This window comes from Bison bison, unplaced genomic scaffold (assembly GCF_000754665.1).
Source record: "Bison bison bison isolate TAMUID 2011002044 unplaced genomic scaffold, Bison_UMD1.0 scf7180017864535, whole genome shotgun sequence".
Classification (NCBI taxonomy): Eukaryota; Metazoa; Chordata; class Mammalia; order Artiodactyla; family Bovidae; genus Bison; species Bison bison.
In genome coordinates this window covers 1,636,458-1,653,665 of record NW_011495084.1, presented here as the reverse complement: position 1 = coordinate 1,653,665, position 17,208 = coordinate 1,636,458, and the positions used below count along the sequence as shown (strand labels likewise).

The following is a 17,208-nucleotide window of genomic DNA, read 5'->3' as shown; positions in this document are numbered from 1 at the left end:
TTAGCAGAAAAACATCATCGTGACTCTAGCTTCTGGAAGACACTAGTTAAGAAAGATTTATAAACGGGTCATATTTTAATTGCAGAAATAAAGAGCATAAGTCGTGATGCTTTGTACTTGGAACTCAGAAGTTCCAAAGTAGCTTTAAACAGAACAATTTGTTCTGAAACTCAACGTTAAAATGTTCAGCAAAGCAGATGAATAGTTGTCAGCCTGTTACAAATAGACAATCAAATATCCTTTCATTTTCCATGCTTTTCCTTAAAAAGAGCAAGTGCTGCAACAGTAAAATCATTGGAAGAAACACGGATTCTGGCTTACCTGACTCATCTGTGTAAAAGAAAAGAACACTGGAAGGACCGAGTCCTTTTATAGTTCTTGCTGCAGCAAAAAAACTATATAATGTAAATGGTGAAAGCTCTTCCAGTATTACATAGTTATCAGAAGTAACGAAAGAATAATTCTCACTTGGTCCTTGTAAAGTTAAATCATAACTTATTATTGCACCATTTGGTTTTACTGGGGGATCCCATGATAAAAGAACTGAGGTAGAGGAAAGGTTTTTAAAAGTGTTGATTATTGGTGAAGTTTCTGGGACTATAAAAGAAAAAAAGAATATTAAATGAAACAAAAGTGAATTAGTATCAAAAAGAAGAGGCTTCATTAATAATGGGACTTAATTTTATCAACAGGTAATTATTTTAATTTTAAGAAACTGTAAACCTTATTGTGTTTATTGAAAGGCTAATTACTTAAGAACAAACAGAATCTATGTAGTGGTAAGAATAACATTTTCTAGCAGAAAGCAATCTAAATAAGAGAACACCAACTATCTGCGTAATAGGCAATAGAAGGTTCCAGCCTACCATCTTCTTCAGTTCTGATGTGTAGTTGGGCAGTATATACATCAGAGAATCCCTTTTCTGTTGATGGAGTGACTTTTAAGATATAGTCAGTATATTTGTCCAGATTATCAAAATACATGCTTCTCTCATACGTAACTAGAGGTGGTCTCACGTGGCGCGGAGTCTGCTGTGAGCTCAGAGAAACATAGTAGAAGACTAGACCATTGGGTTGAGACGGAGGGCCCCAGCTGACATTTACTGCAGTTGACGAAATGGACTCGTAAGTCAGGTTTCCCACAACTCCTTCAGGTACTATGATAGGTAACGTGCAAAATATAAAAATCATCAGTCACCCTAGGTAAAACTGAAGTAAATTCACAAACCAGAGGCTCACTGTTGAAAGGGCAACTACTACCTCACCAGCTTCTACGGTGTTTAGATCCACACATGGTAACATCATCTACTACAAAATACCTTCTAAATAATTACATTAAAATTACATTAAAATTAAAATCTAAAAAATTACATTAAAATTATGTTCAAATCATTCAAGGTAAACCTTTTCATCTCTAATATGTGTGAATTGTTTTATACAATACCCTCTTGGCTTTTCTTTCCTACAAAATGGGTATTATGAGTCTGTGTAGATTTTGAGTATGTGATGGAAATTATGTATATGAGACTATGAGTGTGCAAGTATGGATATATACATGTATACTCAGATTTTTAATTTCTTTCTTCTGGAGATTATCCTTATTGTACATATGAAGTCACCTAGGACCTCTCACCAGGAATAGTGCACAGGGTTTATTATTTATGGTGCTATAATATTGACTGATAAAACATTATAGGTTGGTGAAAATCTTGGGAGAGATCTCCATTTAAAGAATGCCTGAAATGATGTTGACCACATACTGCTCTAAACATTTTAGCTAAAACTCCTCCAAACTTATAAATTCTGCATATTCTATCCTAGCTACACTGCTCATCAGTGAGTAAACAATTTGAAAGATTATCCCAACAATGGGGAAAGCATTCACTCTTCATACTTTAAGTGTCTGTCGATTTATAATCTTCAAATACTAAACATGCAATTTTACTCTCAGCAGCAATTTAGGTCAATATTGTTTCTCAATAAGAGATGAGCCTTTTAAAAATAAATGGACCATAGAAGCAACCACAAGAAGAAGTAGGCAGTGATCCACGCATCACTGTATTCTCGAAACGGAAACCTAAAACACAAGAGCTTCAGTCATTATAGTTTTCTGAATACTCCGCACAAAAAGGATGATGCAGCATCCACATAAGAGGAAACTGCCAGAGTTAAAAAAAAAAAGAAAAAAAAAAAGGTATTTGGGTCATTTAGTCATAAACACAATAGGAACAAAATGCTGCATAAAGTCCTTCGTGAGTTCAAAGACTGAAAAGGAAACAAGTTGCTAGAGAGAGGAACAATGTCATTTCTAGAGCAAATGAAGTATTGGAAAATCTGTCTACACATGCAACAGTATTTTTCACGTCAGTATTTTTCATTAACCGTATATTTCATTAACCTATGGCTGTGATATCTTTTGAATATAGGTGACAGAATTTTTATAAATGGATGGTAGCAGTTTCCTTGAATAGAAAAGGTTGTTACTGTTGTAATAGGTTTACAGCTGTATTAATGCATTTTCAAATTTCTCTGACTAGTTAAATGTGCCTAAATAAAATATAGATTTTATCACCAATACATACAAATAGAAAAAGATTCTGAAAAATTATAAAGTTTTAAATTAATCCTATTAAAGATTAACAAATGCTTTTCATTTACATACTGTCTTGATCTGTATATACGTGAACTATGCCACTGCTTTTATTCCCATTTCCAACTGAAGTACTTGCTGTTACCCAAAATGTATAGTAGCTGAATATTGCCAGTTTATCTATTATTGCAGATACGGTCATATTGTCAAAGTCATTTACTTCATGGAGTGTAAAATTCTGAAAAATAAACATATTGTTTTTAATTGTTCAGAATATATTTTTAGTATACATAAGCATTTCAAAGTATCATAGATCGGTTGCCTCATTGTTTTAATATGTTAACTTTTGAGGAAAATCAACATAGAATTTTTTTATTGCAATAATTAAACTGGAAATATATTTGTACTAAAAGAGGAATCAGTGGTAGCAGTTTTATTAAAATGATACACAGATTAGCAAAGAGTTAAAACTCCAAGCTTAGCTGGCAGTGGGGAAGGTCCAGTAGTGAACCGAAAATGCTACAGTGTGCTGATCAGTATAGTTGCTTACAAAACAGTCAAGTATTTTTCAAAATTTGGCTACATATTTTTAAGCAAGTTTGGGAATACTATAAAAATTTTCTTTTTTTCCTTCCTATCAACAATGTAGGAATTATGAAAGTCTTCAACTCTATGAGTTCAAATGGTTACAATTTCTTTTTCTTTTCTTTTTCCTTCCTTTTCTTTTTCCTTTCCTTTCTTTTTCTACTCTCATGTAGAGAAATAGGAAAGCACTGGATACACTCTCACATGAGCTAAAAAAAAAATTTTAAATTCTCTTGCCTGACTCCTAGTTATATTTGTTCCAAGCCATTTTATGATAATCAAGGAATTGTAATCATTGCCCCCTTCACCAAATTTTAAATACAAAACATGGTCAAAATCAACTCTAAATAAAGAAAAATAGACTTTTTAAAAAGTCATGTAATTAAATATGAATTAAGTATGAATAATTTTATAATAATATATTTCTATACAGAGAAATCTGAATCATTCCAATCTGCACAAAGTCCTTAGAGTCCAAAGACCTGTATTCAATTTGGACAGAAGTCCTGGATAAATCATCTGATCACAAAACTTCTCATCCTCTAACTGTAAAATGGGAAGAACCTCTTCAAAAGCCTTCACAGAGGGCTTCTGAAGATTAGACTATATGAGGCAAATAAAGCAACACCATCTCTGGCACATGATAAAAGAAAAGTAATAAATAGTAAAAGGCTAATTTGAATTAATAACATAGGATAATCAATTTGACTAAAATTTATAGTTAGCATGGTTCTGTGATGTATCAACAAACTAAATTCTGCAAAATTTTGTGGTTCTTTGACAGTATGTGGGGCAGTGAGTGTCATGAAATCTACTTCAATTTTGTGGTGACTTATTAAGTAATAGACAAGATGCTGCTGCTGCTGCTACGGTGCTTCAGTCGTGTCCGACTCTGTGTGACTCCATAGACAGCAGCCCATTAGGCTCCTCTATCCCTGAGATTCTCCAGACAAGAATACTGGAGTGGGTTGCCATTTCCTTCCCCAATGCATGAAAGTAAAAAGTGAAAGTGAAGTCACTCAGTCGTGTCCGACTCTTAGCGACCCCACGGACTGCAGCCTACTAGGCTCCTCCGTCCATGGATTTTCCGGGCAAGAGTACTGGAGTGGGGTGCCATTGCCTTCTCCGAATAGACAAGATAAGACATTATTAATCTCACAAAAAATGTGATCTGGGAACTTTAATATCTTCCAACACATATACTTTACAGATGGCATAACTGGCTTATATAATTTATCTCTTAAAATACTAATGGAGCCTTTCTATTTTTTTTGCTATAAAATTTACTCTGATTACATATGAGCCTGATGACAATTAAGTAACAAATTACTCTGAATCACCCAGAATTTATTCATGCTGAGTGTGAGTAAACATGCACAGACATGTAAACACATTTAGAACCAGATCAGTTATCCAAATGATTATCCCATTCATCTATTTATTTTGAGGGGAAAAAAAAGTCTTGTGGTTCAAATTATCTAATTAAGGCTTATTCTTTGAGAATATAAATACAGTCAGAAGGTATTTAGTAAAAACTTCTCAAACTTGATTAATCAAATCAGTACGTATTTAACACTTTTTAATAAAAGACACTGTGTCAGGCACACTGAGGGGACAAAAGTGGGTAAATGTTAAAATGGATAAGAGTTAATATGAAACCCAATGGGCCACAACTGGAGGAGGTACAAGATGGATTGCCATGTAGTAGCAAGGAGCTTAAACTCCACAAAGTCTGAAGGACAGATCACAACCAACTTACATGCTCCAAATCATAACTAATTACTGAAAATAACGTTGATCTGCTATAATTATTTTTATGTTCTCTGATTAAACGTTTATTGAGCATTATGATATAGTAGCAGAGGATATCAGGGGATGGAAAGACAAGAGTCACACACAATCCTTTTCTTCACATTATCTGCTATGGGATGAGGCAGCTAAGACAAGTAGCAGACACCAGGAATAGGAAGCAGACTATGATGTGTCATGCATAAGGGATACTACAAAGGTCTATGGGAAGAAGAAAGAGAAGGGAGAAAATAGCCATACATCTATCCTGCTATATAATTTTCATTTTGATGATTTCTTCTACTACCAATCCAAAATAGAAAATTAAGTAGTGAAGATTTTTATACTATATTTAACTAATTTTAGAAATAAAGCACAGATGAACTTCAAGGAATATGAGAAATGTTTAAACATCATTAGCCTGTGCCTTCTTGCAGCTGTCATACTTAGAAGCATTCTTAAGATAACTTAATAAAAGATTACATTTTCTAAGACAGATGAACTGCAAATGGGATCATATTATATGCTCAGGTTTGAATAAGAAAGTTCATAAAATCACCTTGAAATTATAGTTAAACTTTTGCCCTTGATTACTTAGGATGTGGACAAAGAGAGCCAAAACAGAATCAGACACGAGCGTGAAGTGAACTGTAGTGGAGACAAAACCTTTGCTAAAGGTTCAGAACTACTGAATTTGGAATACTGAATATTGGTTAAATGCATGAAAAAAAATCTGCAATTTGAATGGCCTGATGACATAATGACAAATTATTAAATTTATAAACAAACTGGGTAAAAATGCACATTAATTTTCCTTCCCCAAATAGAGCAGAACAAAAAGAAGCAGCAAAAAATTGTTTGATGTACAGAGTTAAATAAACAGATTGTCCTTTCTTATGCAACCTCACTCTTACAGGGCCTGGAGCAGAATATTAAAATTCAACCAACCTCTGGACTGTCTTTTACTCACTGCTGGGTAAGGCCTAAGACAGCGCGCAGAATTCTGCTCTGACTCTTCACTAGCCTAAACTGCACTAAAGCAAGTCATACTTTAGAGAGGCTTCTGCTCACAAGAACTAACTCTTTGGCTAAACTTGGGTTATTAATCACAAATTGAATTAGGCAACTTAGAATTAATAAGACTCCTCTCTATTCTTCTACTAAAAAGGATACAATGACTTAATAGTGGTCAGAGTAATAATTAACATTCAGTCAACAGTTCCTAGTAGTAAGGTACATATTCTGTAAATGGCCATTATTTCTTCTATATCAGTGTTTTCCAAATTATATTCCAACTCTCCAATTCCTGATTCAATCACAACTGTCCAGAGTTTTATTCTTTTCAAATGTTAGAGTTCTGTGAAATAGTTTGGAGAAGTAAAGGAATCTGGTTGAAGAACTAAAAATATTTCTCTAAATGAAAGGCACTTTAGCTATTTTAATAACTATTGTTGTTCATATTTCAGAACGTATCCATCTAAAATTATGCAATCCTATAACCTTGCATATCACAAGTTTAATAAGCACATTTTGGTACTTTCATTACATCTGATAGTAAGTGATAACAATGATGATGATGAGGATGACCCCCTCCTACTAACAATGGAAAAATTTTAGACTTGAAGAAAAATACACAAACACATCCAAGCATGAAAACTATTATATGCAAACAAAGGGAAATTTTTTTTAGCTGAAAAACAACTGAGGGTAAGTGAAACCATCAATTCTCTGGAGAAATAGCACTGAGAGCCACATTTATATACAGAATGCTTAAAATGTGTCAGCTTCATTGTCGGTAACACATTTGAAGCTGATCCAGAGACGTGTGTGTGTTTGAGTGCATGTCTGCACGCATAGACAGACAGATTAAAATGTATTTATTTCTCCACCACATTTTTCTACATCAATAGGAGTTTTATAAAATGTCTATATATAATTCTCAACATAAGATAAGAGATGTTTTCTACTATGCCAAGTCTTTATCAACAGAGCTGAGAGATGTAAATAAATAAACAGGAGAAAACTCAGGTCTTACCTGGATGAAAGTACCTGAAGTATTTCTGTAATAAACAGAATAATATTGTATAATCCCATTAGGTTTTGAAGGAGGTGTCCAAAAAAGAAGTATTGATGAAGAACTGAGGTTTGAATACTGAACATCTTTGGGAGGATCACTTGGTGCTAAAAAAACAAACAGTTGAACACAAAAGTGTACCTGTGTCTCCAAATAATGTCTGAACTGTTCTAAATGTTACCTGTGCCTAAGTTATGACTGTTAAAAATTAAGAATATCTAATTAGAAGTCAGAAATGAAATCTGTAAGGCTCATTGGGCCATCCCCATTAACACTCTACCACAGGAATATCCAAGCAGAGGACAAATGGATTTCTTATTTGTAAAACAGTATCCCAGTTCTAAATCAGGCCAGTGCTTTGGATTTGAAAAAAACATATGACAAGTTTCCAATGCAGAATGCATACTATGAAATTCTAATTTAACTCAGCATTTTGAAGCTGAATAATGGAGGACAAAGGCACAGAGCTGACTTCATGCATTTTATTTTGCTTCATGAAAAAAAAAACAAAACCCTAGGACCTCCCTGGTGGTCCAGTGGTTAAGAATTTGCCTGGCAATGCAGAGGACATGGTTCAATCCCTGGTCCAGGAAGCTTCCACGCGTTGCGGGGTAACTAAGACCATGCACCACGTCTGCGGAGCCTGTGCCCTAGAATCCAAGCTCCACACTGAGAACAATGAGCAGCCCACACACCACAACCAGAGCGGAGCCTCCACTCCCTGCAACCAGAGAAAGCCCAGCACAGCAGTGAAGACCCTGCACAGCCGAAGATAAAGTAAATAAGAAATTAATAAAAAAATAAAAAGCACACTACATGCTAAGTATTGGGTTTTGTGCTGAGCGCATTCACAAATATAAATTCATTTACTCCTCAAAAGGACCCTAAGGTAGGTGATACACCGTATCCATACAAATGGGAAGTTGAGGCACAGAGAGATAACTAACTTTCCCAAACTCACACAGCTAGAGGGACCACAAAGCAATTTTGTGTGTAACTTAGGCTTAATAAGACATCTTTATATTTAATGCGTTTTTTCTGAATAGAATATTCTTTTACTTGGGCTATATTCATAAGAACTCACCTCCCTCGGGTGTTCGGAAGTTGATGATATTGCTTCTCTTTTCCCCATCACCAAATCTGGTACTAGCTGTTACATAAGCATTATATTCAACATTGTGGTCCAAATCTGAAAACTCTAATGATGTTTCAGTTACATTAACAGTTTTTAATGATGATCTGTCCCTAAAAGGAAAAAAAAAATTATCTGTACAATGGACCTTTAAACATTATATATACATTTTCAGCACAAGTACATTAAAAATAAGCAATATTTATGCATATTTATTAATCCAGACTGATAGAATAAAGATGCTGCTGCTGCTGCTAAGTCGCTTCAGTCATGTCTGACTCTGTGCAACCCCATAGATGCAGCCCACTAGGCTCCTCTGTCCCTGGGATTCTCCAGGCAAGAACACTGGAGTGGGTTGCCATTTCCTTCTTCAATGCATGAAAGTGAAAAGTGAAAGTGAATTCGCTCAGTCGTGCCCAACTCTTAGTGTCCCCGTGGACTGGAGCCTACCAGGTTCCTCCGTCCATGGGATTTTCCAGGCAAGAGTACTTATCCTGAAATGCTGAAAAGAACTGAATTTCAGAATAATTCAATACATAAGCTTCTTTTGCTTTCAAGTATATTCAGCTTAGACTGATTTTAATAGATCTCAAGGAATTTTGTATATTCAAAGTAATTATAGCATCCTTTTCATACCAGTGTTTTAGTGTTCAAATATTTGTTCTTTTGAAGTGTAGGCATAATCTTATTCATACAGCATATTTATCAAATCCATTTTATAAATATTGTATAACAATAACATTGATTTCAGACCCAATTCAAATAAACAAATAAAAATATCTGAATAGCTATATCTAAAATAATGAGTATGGGTTATTCTTTAATTAGAAGCAAGATTTAAAATAATGGATGTAAAACATAACAAGAAAACAAAAAAGTAGAGCTTCTATCTCTTACTCAGCTAAAATCTTAAATGCATCTCAAATATTACTTTGGTAAAGAAAGTAAATACTGATTCACACTCTTCAAGTAAGTACCAAAGTCCCAGGAGAGGGGGAAATGTCTAAAGAGCATACTGTTGCTAAGCAACATGGTACTACAGTTCATTTCAGATATGTTACTTCAGATTCCATAGAACTGGGTGCAGATTAGAATCTAAGCTAAAGAATATGTATGTAACAGTACTGAAAACTGTGCACTTTAAAAACAAATTCATATTTTTAAGAGCAATACAATTAATTACTAAAGGATTTAGATAAAGAAATATGATTAACATCACAGAAAAGATACATATCTCATGTAATGTAATGTCTTTTTTCTTCTTTAGAAACACATGGCATCCAAGAGGTAAATGGATATTCCCTCTGAACATAAAACTCTTTTGTTTCTCTACCACTAAAATATATGAATCCTGAATCATTAAGTGGAATAAAAGATTTTAAGTGAATTAAGGGTATACACAAAGAGATACATTTCAGCCATAGTTTTACCATTACAAAAGCATCAACTCACTCTAAATACAAGTATGGTTATCTGAAAATAGTTGGAAAGCTTACCATAGTGAGAATTATGGATTCAGAATATGCAACTGGAGACAGGCAGGATTAGCCAGGCTATTCAGTGATTTGAAACAGTTTCATCATCCTTTTCCAGAAGCCATAGGGAGAACTGAGTTCTCTCTTTGACTTTGCTGAGACTACAGAATATCTTTTAAAACTTAATGCTATAGCTGTTAGGCTATTAGTCTGAGAAAGATGCCTTGTTATAGAAACTTTACCCAATTCCAGACTCTTGGATCATTAGAAAATCACGATATAGCTAATCCAGTTCAGATCTCTAAAGCTATGAAATTAGCTAAAGCAACCTAATTGCATTGTCTATTTCAAAAATTCCTCTTCCAGCATATTTTTAATAATATCTGCTGCCCTGTGTGACTATCTTCTTGCACTGATCTTCACAGCAAAACATTTTAGATAAGTATCTGCCTATAATATATAAAGGACTTCCCTGGTGGCTCCATCAGTAAGGAATCCTCCAGCAATGCAGGAGATTTGGGTTTGATCCCTGGGTTGGGGAGATCCCCTGGAGAAAGAAATGGCAACCCATTCCCATATTCTGGCCTGGGAAATCCCATGGGCAGAGGAGTCTGGTGGCCTATGGTCCATGGGGTCTCAAGAGTTGGACACAACTTGGCAACTAAACCACCACAATAAGGAAAACCCAGTTTTGTTCCATAGATAATACAGAATCAAGGCAATTACTTGGAAAATGCAGGTCAAACATAAATTTTGTCTTAAATATCTGGGTATTTCAGCAAAAAGAAGGCAGTCTTTATAAATTATCTGAATAACAAAGTCAATAGTCCATCTCAGTTAGCATATACAAATATAGTATACACAACTACTCTAATTTATCTCCAGAGACAAAACCATGCTAACAAAAATGTTTCATGTACTGATAAGTCTTGTCTGTTTGGGGCTTGTTTGTTTCCTTTTGGAGTTAATTGTGGCTGATATTTGAATAACTATGGTAGAAAAATATCTGAGCATAAACTTCAACGGGAGCTTCAACTTCTGATACAAGTTCAGAATGCATCTTAAGTTCATAAGAAATGGCTTGCTATTAAACTGAGAACCAGAAGTAGGAAAAGGAGAGAAAAATTGACACTGTTCCCCGAGGATCTGACTTCACCCTCTTTGCTCTTAGGCTGTTGCCAGACTGGAGGAAACACACAGAAACCTCTGGGCCGAAGCCTGAGCTCTCTGCTCTCTGAACAGCCATCTCATGGACGATCTTACAGTTCAGAGGGTCACTCCCTCCCATGCATGAGAAACGCAACTTTGATGCTGCTACAATCAGTTTTTTCTCCTGGTTTTAACTGGTTTAGTTTAAAAATCTGTTTTCTTCTTATTAGTTTAAAAATATTTTATTTCCATTTATAAAAGTATGTTTTATATAAGGCTTTCCTGGTGGCTCAGTGATAAAGAATCTGCCTGCCAATGCAGGAGACGTGGGTTCAATCCCTGGGTTAGGAAGATCCACTGGAGAAGCAAATGTCAGCCCACTCTAGTATACTTTCCTGGGAAATACCATGGACAGAGGAGCCTGATGGGCTATAGTCCATGGGGTTGCACAGAGTCAATTTAGTGACTAAACAACAGCATTTTATATCTTGACTTTTCACTTATGTTAAGAACAATAATCTACATCATTATTTTTTTCTAAGTTGCTTAATTTGGATATATCATAGTTCTTCAGCCTTCCCTCTATAAGTTAACATTTAGGCTGTTTCTCTCCTTTTTTCCTATTACTAACAATGATGCAGCAATCATTATTATCTTTCCATAACAGTACTTTTATTTCTACAGGCTAAATTCCAAATAGTGTGATTGAACCAGATGGGTTTTTTTTTTAAATTTTTAATGATAAATCATTATGATTTGGAGTCACAGCAACAAGTGTGCAAACTCACCACTAGTCTGGCTAGTAATCTTAATTTCTGCAAGTTCAATTTACCAGAAACATTTAATTTGAACATCTGTGACCATGAGTGAAAAAGAATTATCTTCTTATTGGTCATTTACAGTCCTAATTTTAGAATAATTTATTTACAATTTCCTTTTATATACTTTTAGTCCCTTAAATGGAAAACAGCATATGTTGAGGAGTTAGGGAGACATTTTTCTTTTAGATAGTGTTCCCAAAGAAGAGATATCTTCATAAGGGGAATCACATATTCCCTACCCTTTCTATATTTAGTAATGGTGTATATACAATCAACATTCAACAAAATTTACTGAGCACCTATTTTATGTCAGGAAAGATGTTAGGTGCAAATGAGAAAGGCACAGGCCCTACCCTCCAAATAGACAAAGCAGTAAATAATTAAACAACAAATTCATTAATAACAATAGTTTTCCCCCTATTAGCTAAAAGCAAAGAAAAAAGAGAAAGGGATGAGTGAAGAAATTAATTGGGAACAAAGAGTAGAAAAGGAGAATAAATCATAGCCTCCAGAGCTGCAGAAAATGTTCACTAGAGAGCGAGTTTGTAAGATTTGAGAGAAGAGGGAGTTGAGTGAGATGGGGAGAGGAAAAGGCCCTTTGACAGAGCAGGTCTAACTTTTAGGTATCCAAAGTCATAAACTGCATGGAGATGGAAGGAACATAAATGGCACACAATACTCAGAAAATCAGCCAAACCTCTCACACAGTGCAGATTATCACACTGAGGAAAAAAAAAATAAAAAACAAACTCTTGAGAGTGTTGAGTGCTATCGTTTTACTGATTTAATTCTATAAACTAGAATATAAATTAGAACATTTTTAAAGCCTTTTTGAATGAGAAATCAAAAGACTTTAATGACTGAAATTATTCTGAATAAATATAAAATTATTCTGAATAAATTTATATTCATCTGCACTCATTAGTAACAAGAAAATGTCTTGAGATGAAATTAATGGAGATTTAAGACAAAGTTATTTCCTAGTTATTTACACTTCTTTTCAAAAGACAGGCCACATTTTAACATCAGGGCATAAAGGAAATTCTAGAGCTTAAGAGCAGTTTCTTTGCTCTGCTTTACCAATTCCTTTGCTCATTTCTTATCACATCAAGACTATGCCAAACAACAATTACCTATGAGAAATCACGAACACCAACACCATACGGAAAGATTTAAACAAAATTTCCTATTTTCCCAACTGTTGTGAAAAACAAATAAGGATATATAGGGAAGATACAAAACACAACATTTGTCCCCAAATATTAACTACTACAGTATCCCTCAAGTCCTTCTCTTTAGCTCTCCAAGATGTTTTGTTCCCCAATCACAAGCTTTCCTAGCTTTGTACATTTCACCAATGGGATGAAAAGAGCCCTGAAGGTATTAAAACTCAAGATCCACACAGGTGAAATAAATGACTAAATGAATTTAAAAGAGAATAAAAGATTGTGGTCAGAAAGACAAACACCGATAGGGTATATTAATGTATATATAAGGAATTTAGAAAGATGTTAATGATGACACTGTATGTTAGACAGCAAAAGAGACACAGATGTAAAGAACAGACTTTCGGACTCTGTGGGAGAAGGTGAGGGTGGGATGACTTGAGAGAGTAGCATTGAAACATGTCTATTACCATATGTGAAACAGATCACCAGTCCAGGTTCCATGCATGAGACAGGGCACTCAAAGCCAGTGCACTGGGACCCGGATGGGGAGGGAGGTGGGAGGGGGTCCAGGATGGGGACGCATGTACAACCATGGCTGATTCATGTCAATGTATGGCAAAAACCACTACAATATTGTAAAGTAATTAGCCTCCAATTAAAATAAATAAATTGGAAAAAAAAAAAAAAGAGAGAGTGTGATGGGAACTAAGTTAAACTGCAGAGCAAATGCTCCACCTAAAGACAGCCTTTCTTCAACTCCAGCTGATTTTTTTTCATGAGGAACATGGCAAAAGTATTCTGATTTTTGTAAGAAACAAAGGAAGCTGAAGTTTCACTAGATACCTACTCATTTAAAAATACTACACAATTCTGTTTAGAATTTATTAACAGTTTGTTGGTCCAGCGAAGCACGAGTGGCCTACTGCTAGCCTGCTTGTCACCTTGGTAACCAAGCTTCATCTCATTCATTCATGAAAATGGTTAATAAAAAAGAACTAAGACAGAGCTCTTAACATCCCACTAAAAAACTCAAGAAGTCAAATGATCAAAAGCACCCTTGTGCTAACCACTCCCTCCATCTCTGTGTCTCCCACCACCCTAATCCAGCTCCACTGTTTCATTTTTACAATGCCACGCATCTACCTCTTGACACAGCCTACTCACGCTACCTCCACGCCTCCATAGACCGTTCCCACTCTGAGATGTTCCCCTAAACAAATCTGTCTTTACCACCTTCATTTCAAATGTGAGATAAACTCAGGAAATTTGAAATGGCCCCCTTCCCACTCTGATTATTGATCTATATCACACATTGAAACCATTAGGCAGTTTTAATAGAGTGAAAATCTTTCCGAAAACTGGAAGAAATAGGGCTAAACATACCTTTTTAGCATAACAAAAGCCATTTCCAAAAGTAAGCTTTTATGTTACAGGGGAAATCACCAGTAACATTTAATAAAAATCTACAGTAAAACTGTTTTGACTTCCTTATATATTGCTCAGCAAGTATTTTTAAATTATTTCACATGGGCTTATTTTATCTCTAATTAGTCTACAACCATTTTAAGGTTCTATATATTTTTTATCTCCCCACAGAGTTCAAAAGCCAAGGTCTGTGTATAAGCTAGAATTTTCAACATCATTTACATTCCAGTCTTTTAGCTATATCTTATGGACCATTCACTTAAAAGTTTTATGAACAAGGAAGAAAACTACTGTTAAAATTTACTGACATTATAGAAATAAAATTGCTAAACAAACCCAAGTTGAATTCAACTATAAAATAAACATGTTGTATAAATCAGTTTACTATAACACCACACTTCAATCCAAAGTATATTAAAAGAATACACTTAGAGGGGTCTCGGAGAAGGCAACGGCACCCCACTCCAGTACTCTTGCCTGGAAAATCCCATGGATGGAGGAGCCTGGTAGGCTGAGGTCCATGGGGTCGCTAGAGTCGGACACGACTGAGCAACTTCACTTTCACTTTTCACTTTCATACATTGGAGAAGGAAATGGCAACCCACTCCAGTGTTCTTGCCTGGAGAATCCCAGGGATGGCAGAGCCTGGCGGGCTGCCATCTATGGGGTTGCACAGAGTCGGACACAACTGAAGCAACTTAGCAGCAGCAGCAGCAGCAGCAGAGGGGCCTAGTAGAAATGCATTTATCTAGTGGTGGTTGCCCTAGGAATGAAAGGATTGTTTCTCATTTGAAAATGTATAAACATAATTTACCAGTATAACTGAGGGAAAAGTGTTACTTAGGTGACAAAAATCATTTTACAAAGCAAACTCTAGAAGAACACATTATTTTTAAATGTAATGTGTTAAAGAAGATTTCTGAACACACCATCTACAAATCAAATATGGCTCACATAGTAGCGGTTATAAAATGATTGCACAATAACCCTCATGAGCTATTTTGTAAAGACATACTCATGACAAAGAAAGAAGTCACCAGTATAACAAATAGAGTAGGTAACCTGCAATTTGCAGACACACTGAAAATAGCAAATATCCAAAGATGATGTTTTTTAATTTTCCAGGCAAGATTACTGGAGCAGGGTGCCATTTCCTACTCTAGGGGATCTTCCCAACCCAGGGGCTGAACTTCTCTTGAGTTTCCTGCATTGGCAGGTGGATTCTTTACCACCAGCGCCGCCTGGGAAGCCCTAGTGTTGGAGCAAGTTCCCAGTTATCCAGGCTAAAGCCTCTTAGGGCGTTCAGCCTCTTCCTGTTTTCTTCCATAATCACTTGTCAGATTCTGTAATGGCCTCTGAGTGCTGTCATTAGAGATTTCTGTGAAGTATCAATCTCCGCATTTGTATTAGCACTTTTCAACATTGTCCTAAACCAGGCTTTCACCTTCTCATGTGGGGACTATATCACTGCCTTCCAATTGGCTCCTCAGTCTTCATCATATGCTTCAACACAAAAATCTACTTGAACATTCTTCATAACTCATGAGATGGAACAGCTTGCTTCCTTCAGAAAGATGTTGTTTTTTAAAAAGAATTTGGTAGTTAGTGAAAGAACGAAAATAATGGAAATTGAGTATTGTGAGAGAAATGTGAACCCCTGAAACAGGAACTCTGCTAATAAAAATAGAGACCACTTACACAGTGCTTTAAGAGAACCCCACAGATAACTTAGTGGCAGAGTCACCATTCAGACCTATGTCTCTCCACTCAGAATGTGCTGCATGGTATCATGATACATGCCTCCTATTCTCCCCAATTAAACTGATATGGCAAGAGTTCCAAAAAACCATTAAAGAAAGAAAGTGAAGTCGTTCAGTCATGTCTGATTCTTTGCAAAACCATGGTCTGTTGCCTACCAGGCTCCTCCATCCATGGGATTTTTCAGCCAAGAATACTGGAGTGGGTTGCCATTTCCTTCTCCAAGGGATCTTCCCAACCCAGAGATTGGAACCCGGGTCTCCCACACTGCAGGCAGACGCTTTACTGTCTGAGCCATCACGTAAGCCCCCCAAAACCATTACTGATTAGTAATAGTGATAAAAAAAGGACCCTGGATCATGATATCCCTTTTAACTACAGAGGCTAAAGCTTCCAGCTTAGGTAAGAAGATGCTGGAAATTTAAAAATATCTCTTATATACTTCATTACCATTTATATCTGTCAGTCTATTACAGATGATATTCTTAAACATGTTAAGATGTTTTTCCTTTTTTGTTGTTTCTTTATAAGACCTAACTCTGGTCAACAGAAGGTGTCCACTGTTTGGAAAAGCATCACTGCTTTTATGCCGGAAATGAAAAGATAGTAAGTCTCTACTAAATTTTTAACTCTTAAAATATACTCTGCATTCAGTCATCCATTCAGCAGATGATTTAGTTTCAATTATGAGCCAGGTAGTTTCCTGTTCCAACACAGCGATGAACAAACCAGATCTTGGAGCAGATAGGATCTTCATCTCTCTTCCTCTTCTTTCACACTCGCCTCCTCCCTATGTGTGGTGTGTGTGAGAGAGAGAAAGAGAAATATAGCCAAGTTCTATTGAGGAAAAAGCGTTTCCTATGTTCTCTTTCCACAGTAAGAGTCAGTCCAGCACGAATATAGGCCATAAAGTTTTATAATAATTCATGGTGTAGAAAGGAAGAATTACATGCAAAAAGAAAGCTTTCAGCAGTCAAAAAGAAAAAGTTTTGCACTACTAAGAAAAGGTGAGAAAAAGAACAGGACAAAGCTGTCCTGGGATCTTAAGTTGAAGGTGAAAGTGAAAATGTTAGTTGCTATAGTCGTGTCTGACTCTGTGACTCCATGGGCTATAGCCTGCCAGGCTCCTCTGTGCATGGGGATTTTCCAGGCCAGTATACTGGAGTGGGTAGCCATTCCATTCTCCAGGGGATCCTCCTGACCCAGGATTGAACGTGGATCTCCTGCATTGCAGGCAGCTTC

The 17,208-nt window shown here is 35.9% G+C and overlaps 1 protein-coding gene across 1 annotated transcript in view; it reads right to left on the bottom strand.

The window, feature by feature from the left end:
- The window catches only part of PTPRQ (protein tyrosine phosphatase, receptor type, Q), a 232,711-nt gene that overhangs the window by 151,893 nt on the left and 63,610 nt on the right, over positions 1-17,208 (bottom strand). The window contains exons 18-22 of the mRNA XM_010832015.1: positions 8,122-8,282; positions 6,999-7,144; positions 2,663-2,828; positions 867-1,157; positions 322-597 (exon numbers count right to left, since the gene is read on the bottom strand). Of these exons, the coding sequence (XP_010830317.1) occupies positions 322-597; positions 867-1,157; positions 2,663-2,828; positions 6,999-7,144; positions 8,122-8,282 (1,040 nt within the window). The remainder of the gene's footprint in view (positions 1-321; positions 598-866; positions 1,158-2,662; positions 2,829-6,998; positions 7,145-8,121; positions 8,283-17,208) is intronic.